At 64.8% G+C, this 23076-nt stretch overlaps 1 protein-coding gene across 4 annotated transcripts; it reads right to left on the bottom strand.

Moving 5' to 3' along the window:
- ULK1 (unc-51 like autophagy activating kinase 1) lies at positions 1-21519 on the bottom strand. 4 transcript variants are annotated; one of them, XM_080820968.1, is made up of 28 exons: positions 21230-21519; positions 20671-20763; positions 20549-20590; positions 12498-12530; positions 12163-12199; positions 11413-11586; positions 11252-11325; positions 10908-11009; positions 9866-9924; positions 9703-9785; positions 9314-9364; positions 9107-9195; positions 8292-8445; positions 7432-7492; positions 7244-7333; positions 6663-6785; positions 5718-5866; positions 5509-5595; positions 4942-5210; positions 4344-4534; positions 3941-4050; positions 3718-3861; positions 3136-3329; positions 2842-3014; positions 2632-2750; positions 2291-2448; positions 1558-1693; positions 1-1473 (listed from the first exon to the last, which is right to left on the bottom strand). In XM_080820968.1, the coding sequence occupies exons 1-28, from the start codon at positions 21338-21340 to the stop codon at positions 1418-1420; spliced, it is 3162 nt and encodes a 1053-aa protein (XP_080677094.1). In that variant the 5' UTR covers positions 21341-21519; the 3' UTR covers positions 1-1417. The 4 variants fall into 4 exon arrangements, with proteins under 4 accessions (XP_080677094.1, XP_080677092.1, XP_080677093.1 ...); XM_080820966.1 differs by lacking the exon at positions 1-1473 and having other exon boundaries at positions 1568-2448; XM_080820967.1 differs by lacking the exon at positions 1-1473 and having other exon boundaries at positions 1568-2448; positions 2842-2960.
- Positions 21520-23076: the final 1557 nt, after the last annotated feature.

Raw genomic sequence — 23076 nt, 5'->3', positions numbered from 1 at the left:
CAGTTCCAAAGGTTTATTTCCTTCAATCGGTATTACACAATGTAATGCAAATGGAGGGAGTGGGGGAATCACACGAAACTCCTTTAAGTAGACCAAGGGTCGGGTGCCGAGTCGTGGAAACAGGATGGGCCGAGAGCGCACACGCCAGGAGGCGGGCGGCGTGGCGGCCCACTGCCTGCGTTCCCTCCCGGGGCACCAGCCTCCTGGTGGCCTGGGTCCCAGCCGACCGTAAAGCAGTAAATACGCACAGGTTCCGGCAGCAAGAACAGAGCCACAGGCCGGCGAGGGAACGACTCACAGGGCTGCTTCCGAGATTTCAAGTATTGCAGAGAAAGGAACACACAGATGTCCGCGTCTTGATGTGAGACCTTAAACCCCTCGCCCAGGGCGCCTGGACCCAGGCAGACTTCGTCTGCCCTCTCTAGGACACAATGAGGGGGGCGAGGCAGAGCCTCCCTGCCGCCCCCCCCAGAGCAGCCAAGACCCAGCCTGGGGGTGGGGCACGACTTTGGCATCAAACTGTCTGTGAAAGCCGATGGGAGGCCTTGTACACGATCCCCCTTGGCCGCCCACCGCCTCCAGGTCCGCGCAGCAGGGGAGGGGGAGGGCTGCCCTCTCAGCCACCACCGGCCTCCACGAGACACTGAGGACCCACCCCATCCTGCCTCTCGCTTCCAAAACAAACCCTAAACTTCTACAAATTTTCTTCTTTTGTTAAAAAAAAGAGCTGCAGAAAAATAAGACACGTTTCAGGAGTAAAATGTAATAGACTTCAACGTCTGTTCTGGGTTCAGAAAGCTTGGTGCTTCATACTGTCCGTCCCTAAAAGAACATTTAAATAAGACGTCCGTGTCTCCCCGGGAAGGTCCCGGGCAGACAGCACACACGCTCGCACGGCTATTTATATATGTATATATGTATATAAGTATGTACACACGCCTCCTAGCGCAGCAGGCAGCACTGCACCTGCGGCGTAAAGTGCTCCGTGATTCACAAAGCTGGGTGGGTGGTCGCGGGGAAGGAGGGGGACCAGGCGGCCGCACCTTCTCCTGGGCAGAGCTGTCTCAGTGCCTCCGCCTGTCCTCAGCACGGCGGCCGGCATCAGGGCTGCCCCAGGGTCTGGCTGGGGTTGGGGACCGGCTGCGTGTGCCCGCCTGCCTTCAAGGTGGCCAGGAGCTCAGCCCACCGGTGAGGCGGAGGGGGGAGGGATTGCCCAGATTCGGGCGCCCCCAAACCCCCCACAACAGAGTTCAGCTGTTTGGCTCGGGGAGCCCCCCGGCCTCTCCCAGGCAGCAGAAGGCAGCACCACGGCCGCAGGCTTCTTCCACTGAGCCTGGCCAGCCGGCCGCCTGTCAGTCTGGGGGACTGGCAGAGGAGATCCAGCCCCTGGGGCCCCATGAGCCAGGCACCCCGCAGGTCAGGCACAGAGGCCGCTCAGCAACGCCGAGAGTCTCCGCTCGATGCACAGCTTGCCTGCAACGAGGGACGGCTGGGTTAGGAGGCCCCCGCTTCCCCCCCTCCCCTGCGGCCTCCCCAGGCCGGCCCAGCGGCACTCACACTTGGCGATGTTCTCCACGTCCGCCTGGTCGCTGAGGATGTGCTGCAGCCCCTCCATGAGCAGCAGGGCCTTGTGGTAGCGCTGCACGCAGTCCTCCCGGCGGTGGAACATCTCGTCCAAGGCGGCCGACTGCACCTGTTCGCGGGAGGCCGGGGCTGAGCCAGCTGGCCCAAGCCCCGCATCAGGCACACAGGGACCAGGCACACACAGCGGGCGGCTCCAGTGACGACATGGCCCACAGTGAGGACCCCCAGGGCCACGTGGGGGCCTGAACGGAGACTCGTGCGGCCCCGGGCTGCCGCCGCCATGGAGAGCGCCCCCCGGCAGCACCGGCTGTGCCGGCCTACCTCGCTGCCCGTCATCCCTGCAGAGGAGGCGGCACGCTCTCTCTCAGACGCTTGCTGTGCCTGCACATTTACGCTATAAACGAACATTCTCAAACACAGCCTCCACCTCACAGCCAACTCTTCCTAGCACCAAGACCCCGAAGCCGCAGGAGCAGAGGAGGCCTGGGCTCCCGCGGGGCACGCTGCAGCGGGGCCGCGTGCCCTGGCCGCTCCTGGGGGACACACGCCCGCAAGGCCTGAGCACCGGGCCTCCTCCTTGGACCCGAAGCCCAGACAGGTCCCCAGCACGGGCTGGGCCTGGGGAGCCCAGAGGCGAGCGCCGGCGGGGGGACCCCGGCCTCAAGCCCAGCAAGCGGTGGCCCTCCCACCGGCCTCGCGGGCCTACCGTCTGCACCGCGTGGCTGAAAATGAGCTTCTCGGCGGTGACGCTCTGGATGCGGTCCAGCAGCCGCTGCTTGTCCAGGAAGAAGCGCCGCAGCCGCAGGCTGAGCCCTTGGCAGGACACCACGCTCGCCTTGTACAGCTCGTTCAGCTTCCGCACCACTGCGGGCAGGGCCAGGGCAAGCACGGCCTCCGTCAGCGCGGCCCCCTCCGTGCCCGGGAGCCCTGGCTGCTCCAGGCAACTCCTCCGAAGGCCTTTCCTCCCCTTTCCCCCACCTCTCCCCGACCTTCTGCGCCTGGCGACCTCTCCAGCCTCCGTCCCAGCCCCTGGGGACGAGCACTCACCCTGCTTCACGGTGGACGACAGACACAGCTTGCCGGCCCGGATCTGGTCGATGGCGGTCTGCAGGCCCGAGGAGAGCAGCTCGGCCACCTTCAGGTAGAGCACCAGCTGCTCCGCGAAGCTGCGGGGCCGCAGACACGTCAGGAGGCGCAGGGGCCTGGAGCCCGGGCCGCCCCCCGCCCCCCTGTCCCGGCCCTGCAGGGCCCACGCACCCCCACTCCCGGCTCAGCAGGCTGATCTGGTCGGCCACCACGCTCTCCTGCAGCTGGGACTCGGGCCCCCCGGCCGTGTCGCTGGCGCTGCCCCTCAGGGCCGCGATCTCCAGCACGTGCTGGACGAAGACCAGCGTGAACCGCAGACTGTGCAGGATCTCCGTGTGCTCTTGCTGGGGTGGGGGGGGGGGAAGCCGAGGTGGTGGGCCCCTCCCCAGACCTCCCCAACCCAGGACATGCCCCCCTCACTCCTCCCCTCCCCAGGACCCGCCGCCCACGGCTGGGGGCCCTCACCTCCATCAGCGTCTCCTCAGGGAGATCGGGGGCCTCGAAGGTCACAGCCCCCTCCAAGTTGGCGGTGACAGGGTCGGCAAAGCCGCAGCAGTGGCCAGGGGCCGGAGCATCCGGGGCAACCTCCCCGCAGGCCCCGGGGGGCAGGTGACGGGCAGAGGAGGAGCCGGCAGAGCCAAGAGAGCTCGAGGAGCCCACTGCAGGGAGAGGCCCGCGGGCACCCGATTCAGGACGCGCTCCTCTCAACTCCCCAACGCAAACCCCTTCCCACCTGTTCCGCACACCTAGGTCTACACTCCTCCCCCGCCCCCGAGCAGAGCCCACGGCGGACACCCTATCCTTCCTGCCTCCTGGCCTGAAGCAGGTGGGCCCTCCAATCCTGAGGCAGGAGCTGTGGGCGTGCCTGGGCCTGAGCCCGGGACCCCTGACCCACGAGGACAGCCTTCCCAGGGCGGCTGCAGGCATGGGTGTTGTGGGCACTAGGCCTGCTCCCCGAGTAAGACCGACACTGCCTCACACTTCTGCCTTCTGACCCACACTGCCGCTTATGCCCTGCAACCTGGAGGGGCACCGTGCAGTCCTCACCTGAGAACACCCTGGCACGGGGACCCTGGGGTGGCGTGGTCCCGCTGGGGGGCGAGCCCACAGTGAACACCACGGGAGACGGGCTGCTGGCCCCCCCAGCACGGGCTCCTGGGTGCAGGGTCCCTCCGAGGCCAGCAGAGGGCGCTGCAAGAGCAGGAGGAAAGGCTCAGAGCCTGGGGGTCCCCGCCCGCCCCCACCCCGGGGAGGCAGCCCGCCCACCCACCGATCTCCATAGGCTTCTCCTGCAGGCTGTCCGTGCTCCCCGAGTCAGGGGCCTGGGTCCCAAACGCAGCCTTAAGGAGCAGATCAGTGAGGCGGCCGGTACTGAGGGACCTGCAGGGCGAGGAGCCTTGAGGAGACGGCCCGGGCCCTGGCCCGCAACGCCCAGCCAGCGCCCCCTAACTCACGGCACGCCAGGCACACACGGCTTCTTGTTGGCTGGCCGTGTCCTGCCCGCCCTGGACACTGCTAGTGGCCCCCGTGAACAGACACGCCAGGTGAGCTCAGCAAGGCTCCCAGAGAGGGCGGCGCAGACGGCGGCCCTACACACACGCGGGTCTACTCCCGGCTTCTCCTCCCGGAGTGCGGGCGGGCGAGTCCAGTCGGGAGAGTCCCTTCCCACACACCTGCCAAAGGGGCTCTTGTCCTCGGCGGGCCGCAGGCCGGGGCCCAGCTGCGGCCCCTGGAACGGTCCTGCCTCGGAGAGGTCCGGCAGCGTCCGGTTCCGCGGCGGGGTCATGACCACACCCTGCCGGGCTAGGAGGGCCAGCAAGTTCTGGGAGCTGGGGGTCTTGGGGAAGTCGAAGGCAGGCATGGCCTAGGAGGAGCGGGCGGGGAGCTAAGACGGACCACCACGGGGGCGCAAGTAGCCCGGCGCGGCCATGGCCCCACGCCTCCATCACCACGTGTCCACGGCACAGGCGCGAGACCTCGTTTGCTGCAGGAAAGCAATACGCGCCCCGCACATGCCCAAAGCCCAGGCACATGTGTGCCCTCAGAAACCCCACGTGTCGCTACGGGTCCGGCCCTGCTTCTCCAACGAGAACGCTACGGAGACTGAGCTAAGCGGCTGGCGCGAGCAGTGCCGGAGCCCATGGGGCACTTGCGTTGCTGGGGCCCGAAGCACGTCCCACGGGCATCCTGCCAGGCGGACGGGAAGGGGTCCTCGGGGCAGAGCCACACTGGCTGCTCCCTCCCTGCCCCCCCAACTCTGGGGCCCATTACCTTGGTGGGGGAGCCAAGGATGGGGGGCAGGGGGTTGCGCTGCAGGAAGTCGGGCAGCTTGGGCGAGCCTCGCAGGGGTCGGCAGGATTGCAGCCCGTGGGCCGGCTGTGGGGGGCTGGACTGGGGGTGGCCGAATGCCACCCCCAGGGGGTCCGTGGGGGGCTTGGGCAACTTAGGGCGGACGACGTGTAGGTCGGACAGGTTGGGAGCGCTGTGCAGGCGACAGCCCAGCCCAGCGGCGTGCGCAGAGTGCTCAGGTGCAGAGGAGCCTGGGGCAGGACAGGACAAGGCCAGGTCACCCGCACGTGGGGCCCGCCTGGCCCGGCAGCAGGAGGAGCGTGCGTGAGGCCGCCCGGTCCGGCCTCCTGCCCCCACCGCCCGGTCCGGCCTCCTGCCCCCACCCAGTCACACCGCACGGCGGGCGCGGACACCGAGGCCCCCGTGCCCCTCCACAGCCACAGCCCGAACTTGTGAACAGTACCCCAGCACCCAACCCTCCCTCCATGTGCACCAGTGACCGTCACAAACAGGAAGAAGGCTCTAGCCCAGGGCCACGGCCGCACCTACCCGGACGAGGGGATCTGCCTCCCCGCATCTCGGCTCCTTGCGGTGAGGGGGCCCCGCTCCAGCCCGGCCGCTCAGGGAGGATTCCAACTTGAGGAGAGAGAGGGGTCACCAGGGTCACGCCCTGACAGAAAGAGCCAGTCCCCTCCCCTGACACTCCAGCCCAGGGGGCACCCGCTTCAGCAGCTCCCGCCAGGGGCATCCAGGCTCACCTTGTGGAGATGGTGTGTAGGGCCGGCCCCCTCCCAGGGACAGCTTCCTGGCCAGGGTGGCGCCGTGCTCAGCGTAGGACGGGGGGGACGGACTGGGGCGGGCAAAGCCCAGGGGGCTGGTGCTGCCTGACCTGCGGATGGCGGAGGACCTGGGGACAGGAGCAGGCATGGGGAGGTGAGGCCCCAGCCACACATGGTAAGGGTCATGCCCACACGGATGGCTCAACCCTCCATCCAAATAACGGGTCTCACTCAGGAGCCTCCAAGGAGAACGGGCCGCTCACCCTCCTGCCTAGAGCGGCAAGTAGAGAGCAAAGAACCCCAGTGTCTCCTTTGGGTATCCTCAGACCTGTGGTCACAGTCCCTGCCAGGACAACCACGAGCCCACAGGAACTCTCCATGAAGTTAAAAAAAAAAAACAGGGCCTTCTCCTGTACCATTTGTTGAAATTTGTGAAAAATCAATACTGAGGGGTGCCTGGGGGGCTCAGTTGTTAAGCGTTTGCCTTCGGCTCAGATCATGATCCTGGGGTCCTAGGACTGAGCCCTGCCTTTGGCTCCCTGTTCAGTGGGGAGCCTGCTTCTCCCTTTCCCGCTTCCCCCAACCCCCCAGCTTGTGTTCCCTCTCTGTCTCTCCCTCTCTCTACCAAATAAATAAAACCTTTTTTTTTAAAAGTCAATGCTGAGTTTTATAAATTCAAGATACCTTGCTAACGTCTACCAGAAAACTATCCTAATAAACCTAAAACCTCCACGCATCCTAAAACAGTAGCAATGAGATTTATACAGTGCACAGCCTGCACAACTGTACATAAAGGACAACCCTGTATCACTCCAAGGGAGCTATGGTGGGGGCGTTCTCACTGTGGTTCCCTAGGGCACACCCTCTGCCCCCAAGGGGGACCTCTATAGTCAGCCACGGGGGGTAAGAGGGGACTATGCTCACCGTGTGGTCTGGTACTGGGTAGGCGACTGCAGGTTCTGCTCAATGCGCTGGTAGTTGTGCACCTGCGTGGGGACTGGGATGGGGACGGACACGCCGCACCTGCTGCTGAAGGGGCCGGCCCGGCTGTAGTGGGAAGAGAAGCAGGGAGGAGGGGGGTTGTCAACAGAAACAGCATACTGAGCTGAACCCCAGCCCCAGACACCAGGCGGCAGAGGCCACAGAGGCCGCCTGCTTCCTCAGCTCTGCACAGGCCACCATTCCGGCACCCAGAACTGCTCACGCCCCATCCCAAGCACCCTGTGCCACAGGGACACGTGACAGAAGGCTGGGGCTGCTCCCCCGCTTGGCTCTGGGGCCCCGAGCCCACCTGGCCCCGCAGCTCCCTCCCCACCCCCCGGATCTACATCCCTCCTGCCACAGCCCCCCCATCCCGGGCCGCCCAAAAGCAGCCAGTGACCTGCAAGGCCCGAGCAAGGACAGGACCTGTGGACACAGGCCTTGCAAAGCCCCGCCTGGGGCTGGGGGCCCTAACCCCAGCTTGGGGCCCCGCACAGCCCTACCCCACCCCAGGCCCTGCTCACCCTGAGGGGCTGGGAGAGCTACTGCAGGGCGGGGAAGGAGATGGGGTCCGGCCACGGCTCTCCAGGCCAGCAGAAGCCACCAGTGAGCTCCTGGTAGGGACAGACAACATAGACAGGACAAAGAAACAACTGCCAAGAGCCAGCATGTCCCTCTCCCCAAACCAGCAGCGGCAGGGCAGGGGGCTCACCCACTACACATGAGGCTGTCCGGAGGAGGCTTGGCGCCGGCTGCCTCAGCCACCAGGTCACCTGCGGACGGGATACGGGTGAGGCTGGGCCTGGGTACCTCTCACGCCAGGCCAAGTGTCCACTCCATGCTCCTGGGCCACCTCACCCACCACGGCTCCTTGATGGCCCCACACTCCATTCCAGATGGCAGGACGAGGCTCCAGGCGGGGCGAGGTGGCAGCACTCCCAAGTCCCCACTTCTGTCCCCCAACCTGACCCGACCTCGGGCTCTGAAGCAGACCCTGGGTGTGCCCGCCGTGTTTCACCCTTCAGCTCCCTCCAGGCCAGGCACCTGCGGCTCCCAGCCTGGCCTGACCCCTTCTCTGGGACCCTGAGTCCCACATCTGCCCCATCAACCTCTCTCATAGCCCTGTCTCCCAGCTCACTGCCCTCCTGGCCCTGCCCCAGAGACGTAGGGCCACACCAACCCTGCCTCGTCCCCAGAGTCACGGGATGGCCATGGGCAGCAAAAGGAATTATCAATGCCCAGGGTCACGAAAGGAACTTCAGACCCTGGGACAGAGTTTTGGGAGGGGCTGGGCCGGTCACAGAGGCCTGAGAACCAGTACTCGACAAATACTAAACTGACAGCAGCTGCCTTCCTGGGAGCAGACACCAGAGGGCAGGGCCAGAGCACAGGGACTCAGCGCACAGACCAGCCACGGAAAAGTGGGATGACGTGGTCTGGACTCCCTAGCCAAGCCGACCTGGTAGGGAAGCTCCCAGAACCACCGAGGACACACACGGAGACAGGTCTGCAAGCATGCGCACGCGTGCACACACACACACTCTCACACCGAAGCCACTCCCAGCCTCTGACCTGGAAAATGGGCCGGGACCATGACAAAGTCATCCGTGTCGCAGGATGAGTCCTTGCTGCTGCCGCCGGAGCCGCGGGAGCCCTGCAGGAAGCCGGCGCCGTCGGCCGGGGACGTCAGCGTCTTCTGGAGCTGCTGCTGCATCTCTCCCAGGGACTGGGGTCAAAGGGGAGGTCACTGAGACGCGGCCCCAGGGCCTGGGGCAAACCAGGGCTGCGGGGTGTTGACATGGGGCTCAGCACGCCCTCCTCCCCATCAGCTCCTGCACGGTCTACCGCCAGCTGGGCCGCACAGGGACAGTCCCTGGACGCAGCCACCCAGCTCCCAGGGTTCCTGGGAAGACGTCCCCCGCATCTCCATCAGTCCTGCAGAGGCCTGAAAGGGCTGCTCTGCACTCAGGACAGAAGGCATCCCACATCTGCCTTCGGCGTGGCCGAGGGCCATCCTCTGCACCACAGGCCCTGGCGCCCCGGGTGTGTGTGTGCCCTCGGCAGGTCCCCCCCCAACCCATGCCGAGGTGCTGGGGACACGTGCGGGGGTGTACTCCTGGACGCAGGGCCACCCCGCTCCTGTGCCCACGCGTGCACAGGCCAGCACACACAGACCCACACCTAGCAAGCCGGCCTCTGGGACACGAGGGCTGGCGGTGGGGGATATGAGCGTTTCTCCCAACTCGTCATGCTCTGACCTTCCACAACCCAAGCGTGTCTGTCCGCAGCTAGTGCAAACGGCGGGTGTCCTGAGGGCACAGTGTCCCCAGCGTGGGGACGAACCCCAGGGGAAGAAGCCCGGGCACGGCCGCCAGCGGGGGACTCACCGGCGGGGAGGCCAGGTGCGAGGCGGAGCTGCTGCTGGAGCTGCTGCCGGAGCCCGAGCTCGGGTACGAGGGCACAGGCACGGGAGGGGCTGGCGGAGGGCACAGGTCAGCACACGGGAGGCTCCCACCCCCCAGCAGGTGTGGCACCTGCGCCCCCATCCAGCCCCGCCAGGGCCTCGGGGGCACCAGCACCCTCAAGGGACTCACACTTCTTCACAGTGGCGCTGGCGTCGAGGAAAGGATGATGGAAGAACTCATCTGCAGGAGGAAGGCCGGGAGAGGCCTCAGAGCCCCGAGCCCAGGGCTCCGGCCCCCCAGTGCCGCTGGGGCCTGAGCCCGCACAGGCGCGGGAACCCGCGCAGGCGGACGGAGACGGCCCCCGCAGGTGGCTCCTCACGCCGCTGCCGGCTGAGCACCGCCCACCCCGCCTGATGGGTTTTCCTAGTGGCGCCACTTCCCACTGTAAAACCGGGGTTTTCACAGCCTGTGGGTGCCCGGGAGCCGAGGGAGAGCGGCACGCGGCCAAGAGGCCGTACCCCGACCCGGTGGGCCGCGAGGAGCAGACGCGCGCTGCGGGCCGGCCAGGGGCCACTCACCGAAGTCCATGCGGTCCTTGTGGTTCCGCCGCAGCAGGGCAAGCAGCAGCTGTCTCAGCGGGGCTGACGTCTCCCTGGGGATGCTGGCGGGCAGAGACAACATGACCCGCTGCCCACCCGGGGTCAGCAGAAGGGGCGGGAGCGGGCAACACCGGGCACTTACGTGGGGACCAGCGTCTTGTTCCTCTCATAGAAGAGGCGAAGGTCCTGGGGGCTGCTGGCCTGGCAGGGGACGGCAGCGTGAGCACCCCTCAGAGCCTCCAAGCCCCACGCAAGGCCCCCCCAGCCGCGACAGCAGGCCAGAGCTTGGGGCCCTGGACCGAGCACCGCAGGCACTCCGTGCTCCCGGGGATGGCCTCCCTCCTCTGCCCCATCCAGGCTGCAGACCACAGGGACCACATTACAGCGGCCAGGCCTCCCTCCCCCCCAGGGCAGACTGGTGAGCGTGGTCTTGTGTATCTGGCGGGACTGGATGTTTGCCTTTTGAAAGAAAACAACAGTCCCTGCACCCCACCCCAGCAGAGAACCCCAGCACCAGCTTTCCCCTCTCTGTGGGCACCGTGCCCCCAGGGAGCGCCTGGCGGGCACGTGTATGGTCCGCCATCTGTGCTCACCGCACGCGGCCGCGTTCCTGGCACCAGCAAGCCGCCAAGAGCCGGAGAGCACCCAACCCTCTAGGGTTGACAGGCGAGGAACAGCCCCGTGCATGCTCACGTGGGGAGGGAATAGCAGACAGGGGGTACAGGGAGCTACGGGCCAGCCAAGGTCACCAGGCGGCAACGCCATGAAGCCAGAAGTCACGACAGGATGTAGAGCCCGGCACAGCGCGGCTCAGAGCCCCTGGCCCTATGGAGCCCCACTGCCGACCCAGCCCGCTGCTTTCACACATGGTGCCCCTCAGGGCCTAACCCCCGTTCAGCGCCTCACGCCAACAGGGCATGGGCAGGAGGGAGGGCACAAGGCTGGGTTCAGGCATACACCTGGGCACACTCGGATAAATGCTGGAGCTCACGGACTCCAGCTTGGCCTGGAGCAGGACGGGGCCCCACAGGACTGTATGCTAGGGAGCCACGAGACCACCCGACTCTCGTGAGCAAAGGCTGCCAGCCTGCAGTGCTCGGCAGCCGAGCTGGGACCCAGAGCCAAGCGTCAGGTGCAGGGTGCAAAGTGGCGCTGGGCCCACGCCTGACCTGGGGCTCGCTCACCTGGAAGGGCGCCTTCCCCGTCAGGCACTGGTACACGATGGTGCCGATGCTCCACAGGTCTGCCTTACCGTCGTAATGCTGGGACATGATGACCTCGGGGGCCTGCAGGGTGTGAAGCATACGAGTCAGCACCGTGGCTGGGACGGACACAGTGTACCGTGACCCGAGTCTCGTGACAACACCAGCCCATCAGAGACACGAGCCAGCTGGCACTCAAGTTCCACAGGTGTCGTCAAGAACAGCGGCCCAGCCACACAGACTGCCCCCTCAAGGCGGCGAGGGACTGGGGTGGGTCATGACTCATATCCCTCCCACGGGGCCCCGGGCAGAGGTGGCCCGCCTACCATGTACATGGGGGAGCCGCACAGCGTAGCCGCCATCATGTTGCTCTGCAGGTACCGAGCGAACCCGAAGTCGGCTGCGGGGGGGGGGGGTGCGTGTGAGGAGGGCAGCCCCGGCCCCCTGCCCCCCAACTTCCCAGCCCCGTCGCCGGCCCTGGCCTCACCGATCTTGACGCGGATATTGTTGGGGTTGGCGCGGCGCCCACCAGGGTTGGACAGCAGGATGTTCTGGGGCTTCAGGTCCCGGTGGATGATGCCTTTGCTGTGCAGCAGACGCATGGCACCCGCGATCTGCTGCAGGAAGAGGCGGATGGTGTCCTCGCTCAGCGTCCGCATGGCTGCGGGGAGGGGGAGCGGCGGCTCAGCCAGGCACCAAGGTGAGGGGCTCCACGCTCCGCAGGCTCCCGCACGGCGCCCCTCCACAGCCCCGCCCCAGAGCCCGCGGGGGCCGTGCCCGGCGCTCACCCCGTGGGCCCATCTGCTGTCGGGGCCCCAAGCCACCATGCCACCGCCAGCACGTGCTGCCACCGATGCACCGTCTCTCTGTCCCCAGGCCTCCCCCGGAGGCCGGCAGAGTGCATGCCCCCTGCCCCCCCACCCCCCCACGGTCAGCCAGGCCTTGCTGGGGGCCCAGCATGCTCAGGACAGCCCAGCGCCCCGCAGAGCAGCTGTCCAGGGGCTTCGGGGACCCTGTAGGGCCAGGTGGCCATCAGAAGGCACCACAGCCCCACCAAGCACATAGGGCCCTGCTCACAAGGAGCCTTCCAGACCCACATGTCCTACAGAGCCGGTCCACCTCCTGCAGCAAGTGCGGGGGGGGGGGCAGGAGGCCCCCCACCTCTGTCAGGCTGCCCTGCAGGCTGGGTTAGGGCGAGACTGGGTGCGCAGCCCCCGGCCGAGGGGCATCCACTCACTGTGCAGGTAGTCGGCCAGGTCCCCGCCGTTACAGTACTGCAACAGACCATCGGCACAGCCTGGTCAGCGGCCCTTCCTGGACCACCCGCCACCCTACACCGGCCCCCCTGCTCCTGGGCTCCTTCCTGGGGCAGGGATCCCTCGCAACTCCTACTTGAAGAGGTCAGTAGGGGTCTGATCGCCCCTCAAATACCTACCACAGCCACTGGAGTTGTGGATGGGGTGCCCTACACCCACGAGTATGCGACTAACCTCCACTCCCCAGGCGACAAGGAACCAAGACCCAGGAGAGCCCGGCCTCCCTGTCCTCCCAGCCGGGGCCACGGGAACTCACCTCCATGACCAGGTAAACAGAATTGGCCACCTCCTGCGGAACACAGAAGCAGCAGTGAGAGGCGGAGGGGCCACTCCCTGCCCCCACCCCAGCAGCGCTCCAGAAACTCCTCTCGGCCTCAGTGTGACCCAGCACTTGGCACTCATGTCCCCAACACAATCCCCGGGCTGCAAGCAAGCGAGGCCAGGGAAGGTAGACACCGGCAGGCCACTGTGTGTCATGCTTGGCCCGCTGGGGAGTGGCCAGAGGATGAGGACCGCGCTGTGCTCTTTGGTTTTGAGGCCACCGGCACGTGGGCGACTGACAAGAGCAGGAGCCAATCAGAGCACTCTTATTTGCCAAGTCTGGGGGAGAACCTGAGGTCCCCGGAGCGCGGTCTGGGGTGGATGCTGCCCCGCCTCCAAGGAGCAACCTTCAACTGCCCAGGTCCCCGGCAAGATCAGGGTCAGCCCAGCCCTGAAGTTTCAACAGGGGTCAGCTTCGCATTCTACCCACCCAGTGGGGGACCCAGATCCCCAGGAAGGACACGGCCAGAGTAGGAGAGCCTTGACCCACAAAGCTCAGAAACCACTCCTGACTCCAGGACCAAGGACCCCAATCAACAAGATTACAGAGGGCTGCGCCAGCCCCTGCGGCCCAGCACCCAGCCACCCATGGGCTCAGGGTGCTGCTGACATCCCCAGTGGGGTCCCCCCAACGAGACTGCCGAGCTCGAGGCCCGGCCAGTCCACGGGCAGCCCCACCACCAGCATCCACATGGGCCTATGCCACCCACGGGCTCCAGCTGCTGGCAGGAGTGCTGCCGAGACCCTCGGCATCTCCGGCCAGGATCCACGTCATCTGAGGCCCCGGAGACCCAGTCGCCCAGGCAGGCGGGGTCTCTGCACACAGTCAGCCCAGCCCCTCCCCACGCAGTGGCCAGCAAGGGAGGAGGCAAGGAAGTGACTCCAAGAGGGACATCTCCAAACAGCCTTGTGGGGGGGGAGTCCCCTGAGACCTATCCACAAAGCCCTGACCTCCAGCAGTGGACTCAGGTCCCAGGGATGTCCCCAAGCCCTTCCCGGCAGGACACAGGTCCCCCAGCTCAGCCACCCTGTCACCAGATCTGGCAGGACCTGGGCCCAGACCACACTCAATGGGTATGGAGCAGGGACACAAGTGACTACATGGGGGCCACCCCATGTTTTTTGGCTTTGTGCTTTTTTAAATATTTATTCATTTGGCAGAAAGACACAGTGACAGAGGGTACACAAGCAGGGGGAGTGGAGAGAGAGAAACAGGCTCCCCACCGAGCAGGGAGCCCAATGTGGAGCTCAATCTCAGGACCCCGGGGTCATGACCTGAGCTGAAGGCAGATGAGCCACCCAGGCGCCCCCGGGGACACCCCATGTTATAATGTCAGTACCCCCCTAATGAGAAGCCCCCCCAGAGCTCAAGCAACAGAGGCCCGTGGGTTCAAGACATAGCCTGGGCAGCAGGTGGGATAGTGGGGCGTGTTCTCAGGGGGCGACCCTGACCACCCCCCCACCCAGGGCGGGCAGGCCTGCTCCAGCGTACCCCACCCTGCGTGTCAGGCCTGGTCCTTCCAGGCCAGCTGCAGGGGATAGATAACACAGGGGCAACTCCAGGAGAGTCCCCGGTCTCCTGCGGGGCCAGGGGGGCTAGACACGTGGAGAGAAGAGAGCAGGCAGGGGCTGACAGCCAGAAGGGGAGTGGGAGGCCTGCAGGCAGAGGACCCAGCAGAGGCCAGAGGGGCAGGAGATAGGAACCTAAGAGCGTCCCAGGAGAGCAGCCCTTGGGCCACCTCGCTGCGTCATGGGCATGCCTCACGGTTGGTTCCTCCTCACCAGTGAGCTCCCGGGAGCACCGGGAGCATTCTGGCCTCAAGTGGCCCAGAAAAGCTAAGTCCCCTGTCCGGAGCCATACAGTAGAGGGGCAGAACCGGGACTCAGGCCCAGGCACCTCCAGAAGGAAGAGCCCTAAACTCACCCCGCCAACCCAGGCCAGGCACAGACAAAGTGACAGGCAATACAAAGCAAAGTCCCCCCAGGGAGTGACCCACCAGGACTGGCAGGGAGGCAAGGGCTGTGTGGGAGCAGTGAGTGCAAACCCCTGGCCTGCCTCCCTCTCCCCCAAATCTGGGAGTGCCCCAGACCCCACGACCACCTCCCCTGGAAAGAAGCCCCCCTTGGCAGAAGTGACAAGAGTCCCCTTTGTACTTCAGAGCCCACGGGACCCTCCAACAGGGCTTGGGCCCTGCTCCCAGCCTTGTCCCCACACGTGAACCACAGCAGGCTTTCAAATGTGACGGTGGATGTCCTCCCTCCAAACACCGCACCCCACAGGCCCCTGGGGCCCCAGGCCCGTGCCCACCCCTGCACATGCCCCATCCTTGTGGCCCACTGTTCCCAGTGCTCCCCAGGGCTGCACTCCTCCCCACAGGAGATCAGGACTGATGGCCTCCTCCAACGCCTCCCGTCCTAAGACCACCCTGAGCCTCCCCACAGCCTGCAGCTCCTCCCTGGACAGCACGTGAGCAGCAGGCCAGGAGGCCACTGGGGCTCTGGGGACCTAGACACCTGCTCCCCGCTCTGATCGCGGTCCCTCCACCTGCAGCCTGTATCAGCCAGCCCAGCCTCACCCCAGCAGGCCCTCCAGGTGGGGAGCACGGAGGGCCGGCAGGGAGAGAGCACAGCAGGCCTGGGCCAAGGGCAGGGAGCCAAGCCAACCTCGCATGAGGCATTAAGGCTTGGGGTGAGCCAGGGATGCCAGATGGGGGTCTCCCACGACCTGGGCCAGAGCACAGCTTCAGACCAGCCCCTTCCTGCCGGCATCTGTCTCCCCACCTTCAACACCCTCACTCCACTGGCCTTCCCTGGCTGGGCCACTTCCCAGGTGAGCTCAGGAAACATGGCCAGGCCTGGGAAGCAGAAGCCAGCTCCAGGGCGCCCTCAGCCTGCCTGGGTGCTGACAGCAAGCCAGGTCCCGAGAGAGCCCCCCCACACCACTACCAGCCCCAACAGGCACCAGGAGAAGGTGCAGGTAGCGCATCTCCCTACCCCTGGGTGGGGAACTTTTCCAGACAAGCTCCCTGCCCGGGCCCCTCCCCATTTTCCAGACAAGCTCCCTTCCCAGGCCCCTCCCCAGAGCGGCTGCACCATCCACCTGGGGTCAGACCCTCCCTCTGGCACTGTTAGTGGGTGTCCCCCACCCTTCCCTGGGATGCCAGCTGGCTGGGCCCCCTAGGAGGAAAGGGCTGGTCGGCACTACCTAGGTGGCCATGGCCAGGCTGCCCCTGCCCAGCTCACTGCCCACCCACCACAGCCTCATGCTTGCCTGGGAGGGAGCAGGGACCCCACGGCTGCGGGCACCAAGCCCCCTGCTCAGGGTCAGTCTATACTCAGTACACACTTGAAACCACCAGGACAGCTTCCCCCCTAGGGGAGGCAGATGGGAACAGGTGGCCTCTTCTCATCCTCAGGGGAAGTTCTTGGAAACTCATCACAACGTTACACAGAAACATACGCGTGGCCAAGGCACGGGTCCGCCCCACGGCCCATGGGGAACGCCACAGAGCCGCCCTCACGGCCCCACGGCCAGCTACTCACATGCCCCGCTGCCCTGCTGGCCTAGGACGTGGAGGCTCCCGTCCGTGTCACAGCCCACGGGCCGTGGACACAGTCATACGGGGCAAGGGAGGGGCAGGGCTGGGCGGGGAACCCTCAGTCCCCCTCCCCCACGGCTGGGGGGGTGTCCCCGCCCCAGCACCTGCCGTGAACAACATGGCAAAGCCTTTACAGGGAGATGACAGGGAGCCCTCCGCATCCCCTGGCAGGGTGCCCACAGGCCCCAGGGACGGGGCCGGCCCGAGCATCCAGGCACGTAGAAGGCCACCCCGCCATGGAGCACTAAGGTGCTTTGCTTAATAGGATCCCACTGCCTGCCTGGGCTGGGCCTGGTAGGTGGGCAGGCGCTGACCTAGTTAACTCAGGGGACGCTGGCCCTCTTGGCTCTGGAAGGTGCCAAAAGCCCCAGCGGGGGCCAGAGCGCAGCCGCCCACAGGAGCAGGGCTGCTCCCCGCCCCAGGCTGGCCTCTTCCAGCCAGCTCCCAGCAGGGACGGGTGCCCGGCCCCACCCTCCTCGCTTGGGGAGTCTCCTGCAGCTGCCGCAGGGTGGCCTGCCCCCCACCCCACGGCGCACCCCGCCCGGCACACTGGCCCTGCCTGGGAAACGCAGGGGAGAGGGCAGGGGAGGCGTGAGCTGGTATGAGCCCTCGGAAAATAGAAACCACATGCTCCTCCCAGAGACGCACCAAGCCCCAGTGGCCACACACCACGGCGACACTGCAGACGTGACCTGCGCAGATCCCTGAGCAGCTCCGTCCTAGGGCACTGACCCAGATGGCTGACGACGGGACACCACACAGCCCCAGAGCCCCCACGCCAAGAGCACACGGCCAGGCAGCCGAGCTGGGCGGGGGGCGGGGGGGGTGTCCAGGGCTCAGAGGCGGGTGCACCGGCAGAGAGACGTCCCCACAAAAGGCAGCACCACAGGCCCCCCCACACCTGCTCAGAGAAACTCGGGCTCCGAGCTCCTGGGGCCAGCGCCATTCGAGCTCTTTCCTCACCTAAGGTCCCCAAAGCATTTCATGATCTGCGTTTCCCACTGCCCAGTATATGTTCTACTTCAAAATTCTAAATTAAAAACGTTTTAAAGTTAAGAAAAATAGGTAAGGGGCGCGCCTGGGTGGCTCAGTGGGTTAAAGCCTCTGCCTTCGGCTCGGGTCATGATCCCAGGGTCCTGGGATCGAGCCCCGCATCGGGCTCTCTGCTCTGCGGGGAGCCTGCTTCCCACTCTCTCTCTTCCTGCCTCTCTGCCTACTTGTAATTTCTGTCAAATAAATAAACAAATAAATCTTAAAAAAATTAAAAAAAAAAAGAAAAATAGGTAAGACCCTAATAACACAACCTTACAGGCATTTCCAGAAGCACCTGGACTCTCTCTGAGGCCTCCTCACTGGCTCCCAGCTTGGAACCTGGTACGAAGGGCTGCCACCCAGCCTGCACCCTGCCCACCACCACCCACCCCACCCCGGGCCCATGGTCCCTCTTGGAAAGGAAAGGCAAGGCGGCAGACCGGCACTGCCCCGAAAGGCCCTCGAGTAAGTCAGCAGGAGGTCGGCTGGCTCTGTCTGCGGCCAGGCCGGCCCTGAGTGAGTCAATGTCCAGCTGTGGGAACCAGCCGGCCTTGGGAGGGGGAGGGGTCCCTGCCAGCAAGAACTGGGAGCATCAGCCCTCCTCCCAGGGCATGCCAGGTACAGTCCTAATCCTGATTCCTGCAATGGCCACCCTCCCTAAGCAAAAGCACGTCCAAGATACCACCTACCACACAGGTGTAGACTCAATAGAAGACCACAGGCTCCAGCGCCTCTCCATGGGTCGGGGGGGGCCTCAGAATAGAGTACAACCCTCCCCCCAGCACCCACATCACCTGACAAACGTCTTTATCGCTATTCTGTAGGGCCACAAAACAACAATAGAAAAGGAACAATCTCAGAGAAAATACTTGCAACATATCACACAAAGGTTTTCCTTAAAATGTAAAGAGTTCCCACAAAGCAACAACATTTACACAGCAGTTATTATGTGGCAGGCACAGATCTCAGCACAACTACCCAACCACACAGGCGTACTGTTACCGTCTCCCATTCTACAGGTGACACTGAGGAGCTCGCCCAAGGTCAGTCACACAAGTAAGCGAATTGAGGAGCTGGGCTCAGACAAAGACAGTATGGTTCAGGGCCCATGCCGCTAATCATGGCGCCACTCAGCCTCAGTAAAAAAAGACCAAAGGAATCAGGCCGAGGGCAGGCGGGATTCCAAATATTCACATACCGAGATGCCGAGCCTCGCTCACAGGAAGTGAGAAACACGGAGATGTCATTTTCCGCTGAGATCAAAGTCTGACAACCGACCTCCCGGAGAGGCTGTGGGGAGACCGGCTCTTCCATACGCAGCCCTGCTGAATGTCCAGTCCAGCCTCTGGGGACCACAGTTTGGCAACTGTACCAAACCAGAAGCACACAGCCCTCTAACCCAGGGACCCCTGTCTAGGAGCCTGCGCTGCAGATACACACCTGGCCCAAACTGAGCGCAAGGTCACGACCACACTGCCAGTGTGCCGGAACCCCAGAAAAACCCACATCTCATCAGTGGGGGACGGACGCGGTCAGCGGAACCCAATACACCCTCCAGTAACACCCACAGCCGCGTGGAGACAACAGCTACCAAGCACTCGGGGCTCACCACGGCTGGCTTCAAGTCCACAACACCAGGGTCTCCACCCGGAAGAGGTGGAGGCACAGACACGTTAAGATACTTGTCCAAGGACACACAGCTGGTTTAAGTTCAGAGCTAGTTTAGACCAGGACTGGAACTAGGTCACCTAGCTTCAGAGTCTGGGCTCCGGAGCGGTAACCTTCCCGGGAGGGGGGTGTGATGTCCCGCACAGAGACACAGAGATCCTCCCTGAGATACAGGCTCCGGTGAAAACGGCACTGACTGCCGGAAGCGGACGGCGTGGTGGCAGAGCCGTACGTGAGAACGTGTTTCTGCCCCTGAAGAGACCCAGAAAACGCCAACGTCGGTGTGGGGCCAACGGGGAGAGAGAGGGGTTACCTTTTCCCAGGCCACTTTTATAATCGATTTTTTTTTCTTGTGCCAAATTACTTATTCAAAGTTTTAAAAGCTATTTCTCCGTGTGTCTCAGAGAAGTCTAAGGACTCAGGGACCTCCGCACGCCCCAGGGAGTGAGGCACAGAGCCCCGGCAGAAGCCAGGCCTCCGAGGGGAGAGGCGGCGCGGGCCCCCGTGCACTTCCTCCAGGCGGGGGAAGCCGGGGCCGCTCACGCGAGAGGAAGCCACTGCCCACAGCCAGGTGTGCGGCCCGGCCGGGAGGGGGCAGGAGGGAGGGGGCAGGAGGGAGAGGACAGGGACACGGGGGAGAAAGAGGGGGACGGTCCTCCTGGCCCTGGGACACCGTGTCTCAGCGGCCCAGTACCCGGCTTCCAGGTACTCGCCGTCACACTGGACCCGTGCCCTCCCATGTCACCTCCTGTCATGCCACAGCCCCCAAGGCCACCACCCGGCTCTCGAGGGGGAGGGCGGAGGCCACCCAAACACAGACAGCCGGGCTGGGAACTTCCCCTCAGCCAGGGGCAGGTCCCGTGGCCTCAGTAAACAGGTTTCAAAACCATTAGTCAGCACTTTGGCCCGCAGATCCGCCTCAGGTTCCCAGTCCCCAAACTGGCTCTCCAGGGTCCCGGACCCTCACCGGAGCCGGGCCCCACCTTCGGCCCCAGGGGCGGTGAAGGGACCCGGAAGGGGCCTCCTGAGCCGGCTGGGCCTGAGGTGGACTGCCGCCTGGTTGCCTGCCGGCTGCCTCCGGCCTGGGCTGTCTGGCCCCGACTGCCAGCTAGAAGGCATCTCCTCGGGCCCCTCCCCTCCCCCAGCCTGACGCAGGGAGGGACCGGCCAATGCCAGGCTGGAGCAGTGTCAACAAACAAGCCGCCGGCCCAGACAGGTGGGCCAGGCCGCCGGCACCTCCCTGCCCCAGGCCTGCGCGGGGGACAGGACCCACGGTCCGGGCCACTGGGTCAGATCCCCCCGAGGCCCACGCCGCAGCCGGCTTGACCTCCGTCAGTCCCAGGAAGGCGACCCGTGGTGACCTGCTGGTGCCGGCGGCAGACAGGCTGCTAGGGCCGGCAGGACTCTCCCCGAATGCCCAGAGGAAGCAGGCCCTGAACTGGGCCGAGAAAGAAGTCTCCAGGGTCTTGCTCAGGCCTCTCAGTTGGACAGGCCAGACAGCGATCTACACCCAGGGGTGCCCAGCTCCTTCCAACACAAGACCCTGGCCTAGAACCTTCCACGACCCAGCAGGGTCTCAGCACCTGGCTGGCTTGGGACCCACGCTTGTGGGGCCTGAGGCTGTGCGCCAGCCCGCCAGGGAGGGTAACACACCCCCTCCCCACCGCCGACGCACCCAGAGCCTTACCTGGAAGTCATACAAAGCCACGATGTTTTCATGTTTCAATTCCTAGGACAGAAACCAAGTTTCTTAGGATGAAAGCTAACTCACCCCCACCACCGCCCCTACCGCTTCCAAAGCCCGCTCACCTTGAGGATCTTGATTTCCTTCCCCAGGAGCGTCTGGGACTTGGCCAGGTTCTTTTTGTTAATGCACTTGACCGCGACCTCCAGGTCATGCTTCTAAAAAGCAAGCATGGATGTTCCTCAGGGACCAGGAACCCAGAAATCCGTAGAGGGCCACCCCCAGGCCAAGTAAGCACCTGGGGGGGGGGATTCCAATGCCAGTGGAAAGGCCCCAGGTGTGGGGTGGGAAAGATGGACTGTCCGGGGAAATAGGGAGACCAGGATGTGGGGATGGGGATGAAGGCCCATGTGGTGGGGTGGGTATGAAACCCCCGCGGTGTGTGGTGGGGATGGGCCCAGGGATGGGGATCCCCGGGCGTGAGGAAGAGATGGGGGTCCCCGAGTGTGGGGCGGGGTTGGGGGTCCCGGTTATGAGGCGGAGATCGGGGGTCCCCGGCTGTGGGTCAGAGCTGGGGGTCCCGGGTGTGCGGTAGGGATGGGGGATGGGGCGCCCCGGACGTGCGGGGGGAGGAGGGGGCGCCCCCTCGCCGGGGCTTGGTCCGGGCCCGCCGGCGCCCCTCACCTCCCGGTGGCGCCCCTTGAAGACCACGGCGAAGGCGCCGTGCCCGATCAGGTCCTTGCGCGAGAACTCGAACTTGCCCACGGCCTCCAGGCCGCCGCGGCCGGGCTCCATGGCGCGGGCGGGCGGCTCAGGCGGCGGCTCGGGCCGGGGGTGGCGGGCGGGGGGCGCGCCCCATCGGGCAGGCTGGGTCCGCCTCCAGCCCCGCGGGCCGCTCGGGGCACGCTGGCAGTCCGGGCTGCTGATCCGAATCCCCTCCCGGCTGCGACTCCGGCTGGGGTCCGCGCTCCGGCTTGGACTCCGACTGGGAAACAAAAGAGCCGCGGCCGCCGGGCCCCAGAGCCTGAGACGCCGGCGCAGGCGCAGAGTGCGCCTGGGGGCGGGGCCGGGGGCGGGGCCGGGGGCGGGGCCTGGCGGGGCGGCCGCGCTAAGTGGGCGGTGGGGCAGGCGGCGGGGCGGGGCCCTTCGGGGGCGGGGCCGTGCCGGGGGCGGGGCCAGCACTCGACTCGCCCCTTGGGGGTCGGGGGGAGGGGAGGTTTCCCCGCTGCGACAGAGCCTGGAGCCCCTCATCTCTGCACAGCGGTGTTAGTATCTGGACGTGGCCTGCGTACCCCCGGGCTAGGGACCGCACAGAATAAATCGGGCTGCTTTAGAGCTGTCGCATTTTATTTATTTTTATTATTATTCTTTTTTTTAGTAGGCTCCACACCCGAACGCTGAGCCCAACTGCGGGGCTTCACCTCAGGACCCTGAGATCAAGACCTGAGAGGCTGGAGAGTCGCAGGCTTAACCGACTGAGCCACTCAGGCACCTGAGGTGATGCAGTTTAAATTGTATTCAACAGTAACAAATTGTCTGCCACATTGAACCAAAACATAGGAAATCAGAGGGAAAGTTCCCATAAATCCTTTCACTGGGGTGATACCCAGCAGATTCCTAGATGCAGTGTTAACTAGACATGTGCTCGGGCTTAAAGTGCCCCAAAGTTTAGAATTAAAAACTGGGCTACTAGCTGTCATTTAGAAAGTCCTGTGAGGCTGTGAATGCAATGTAATATACAGGAGAACGCGGAGCCCAGGGCTTCCCACCGGACAGTCCGTCCCCAGAGTGACTCATTTATTTCTCCAAGGATTCCATGAGATGCTGGAATGCTGTTCTATCACCGTGTGACAGATGAGAACATTGAGGCCCAAAGAAATGTACCCAAAGTCACATAGCAAGCAAGGAGAACAGATTCTCATGCAAGAAACTGCTAGCAGGGTCTGCCCGGGGAGGAGCCGGTGCTTTTCACCGTCTACCTTGCACACCAGCGTGCATTATTCTAGTCTTGGTCAAGTCCTGCTTCTGTAAATGGGGAGTATGAGCAGTCCTCCTCTCTGCGCCCCCGCCCGCAGTGACACCCCAGGCTGGTGGCACCACCCTGCCCGCGGGGCCAGTGGGCAGCTCTCTGGGCTGGATCCTCCCTGCTGCCTCCACAGAGCTGCCTGGCGGCTGCTCTTCCCACACCTCTGGGAGGAACGCCACTCAGATCTCCCGGAAGCCCCTTCACCTGTACTCGGGGCCCTTCTCCAGGCCCCAGAACGTGCAGGCTCCTGAGCCTGGACTGAGGCCAGCGGCCACCAGAACTGAGAGGGACCAGGGGTGTCCTGGCCAAGCACCTTGCTTTTCAGGGGAGAGGTCACCCACATCACCCCTAAGGTCACTTTCCGTTCCCTCCATGCTCCAACACCAGCTACGTCTGCCCAGGGCCAGAGAGCAGCAGCCGCACAGAGTGCCCGCCCTCAGCAACGGTTGGGGTGGGGGGACGAGAGGGGCTGTAACTGCACCAAAGGTCGTAAGTTGCAATGGAG

The sequence above is a fragment of the Martes martes genome (assembly GCF_963455335.1).
Source record: "Martes martes genome assembly, chromosome: 13".
Classification (NCBI taxonomy): domain Eukaryota; kingdom Metazoa; phylum Chordata; class Mammalia; order Carnivora; family Mustelidae; genus Martes; species Martes martes.
The sequence above is the reverse complement of the archived record's forward strand: the minus strand, read 5'-3'. Positions and strand labels throughout refer to the sequence as shown.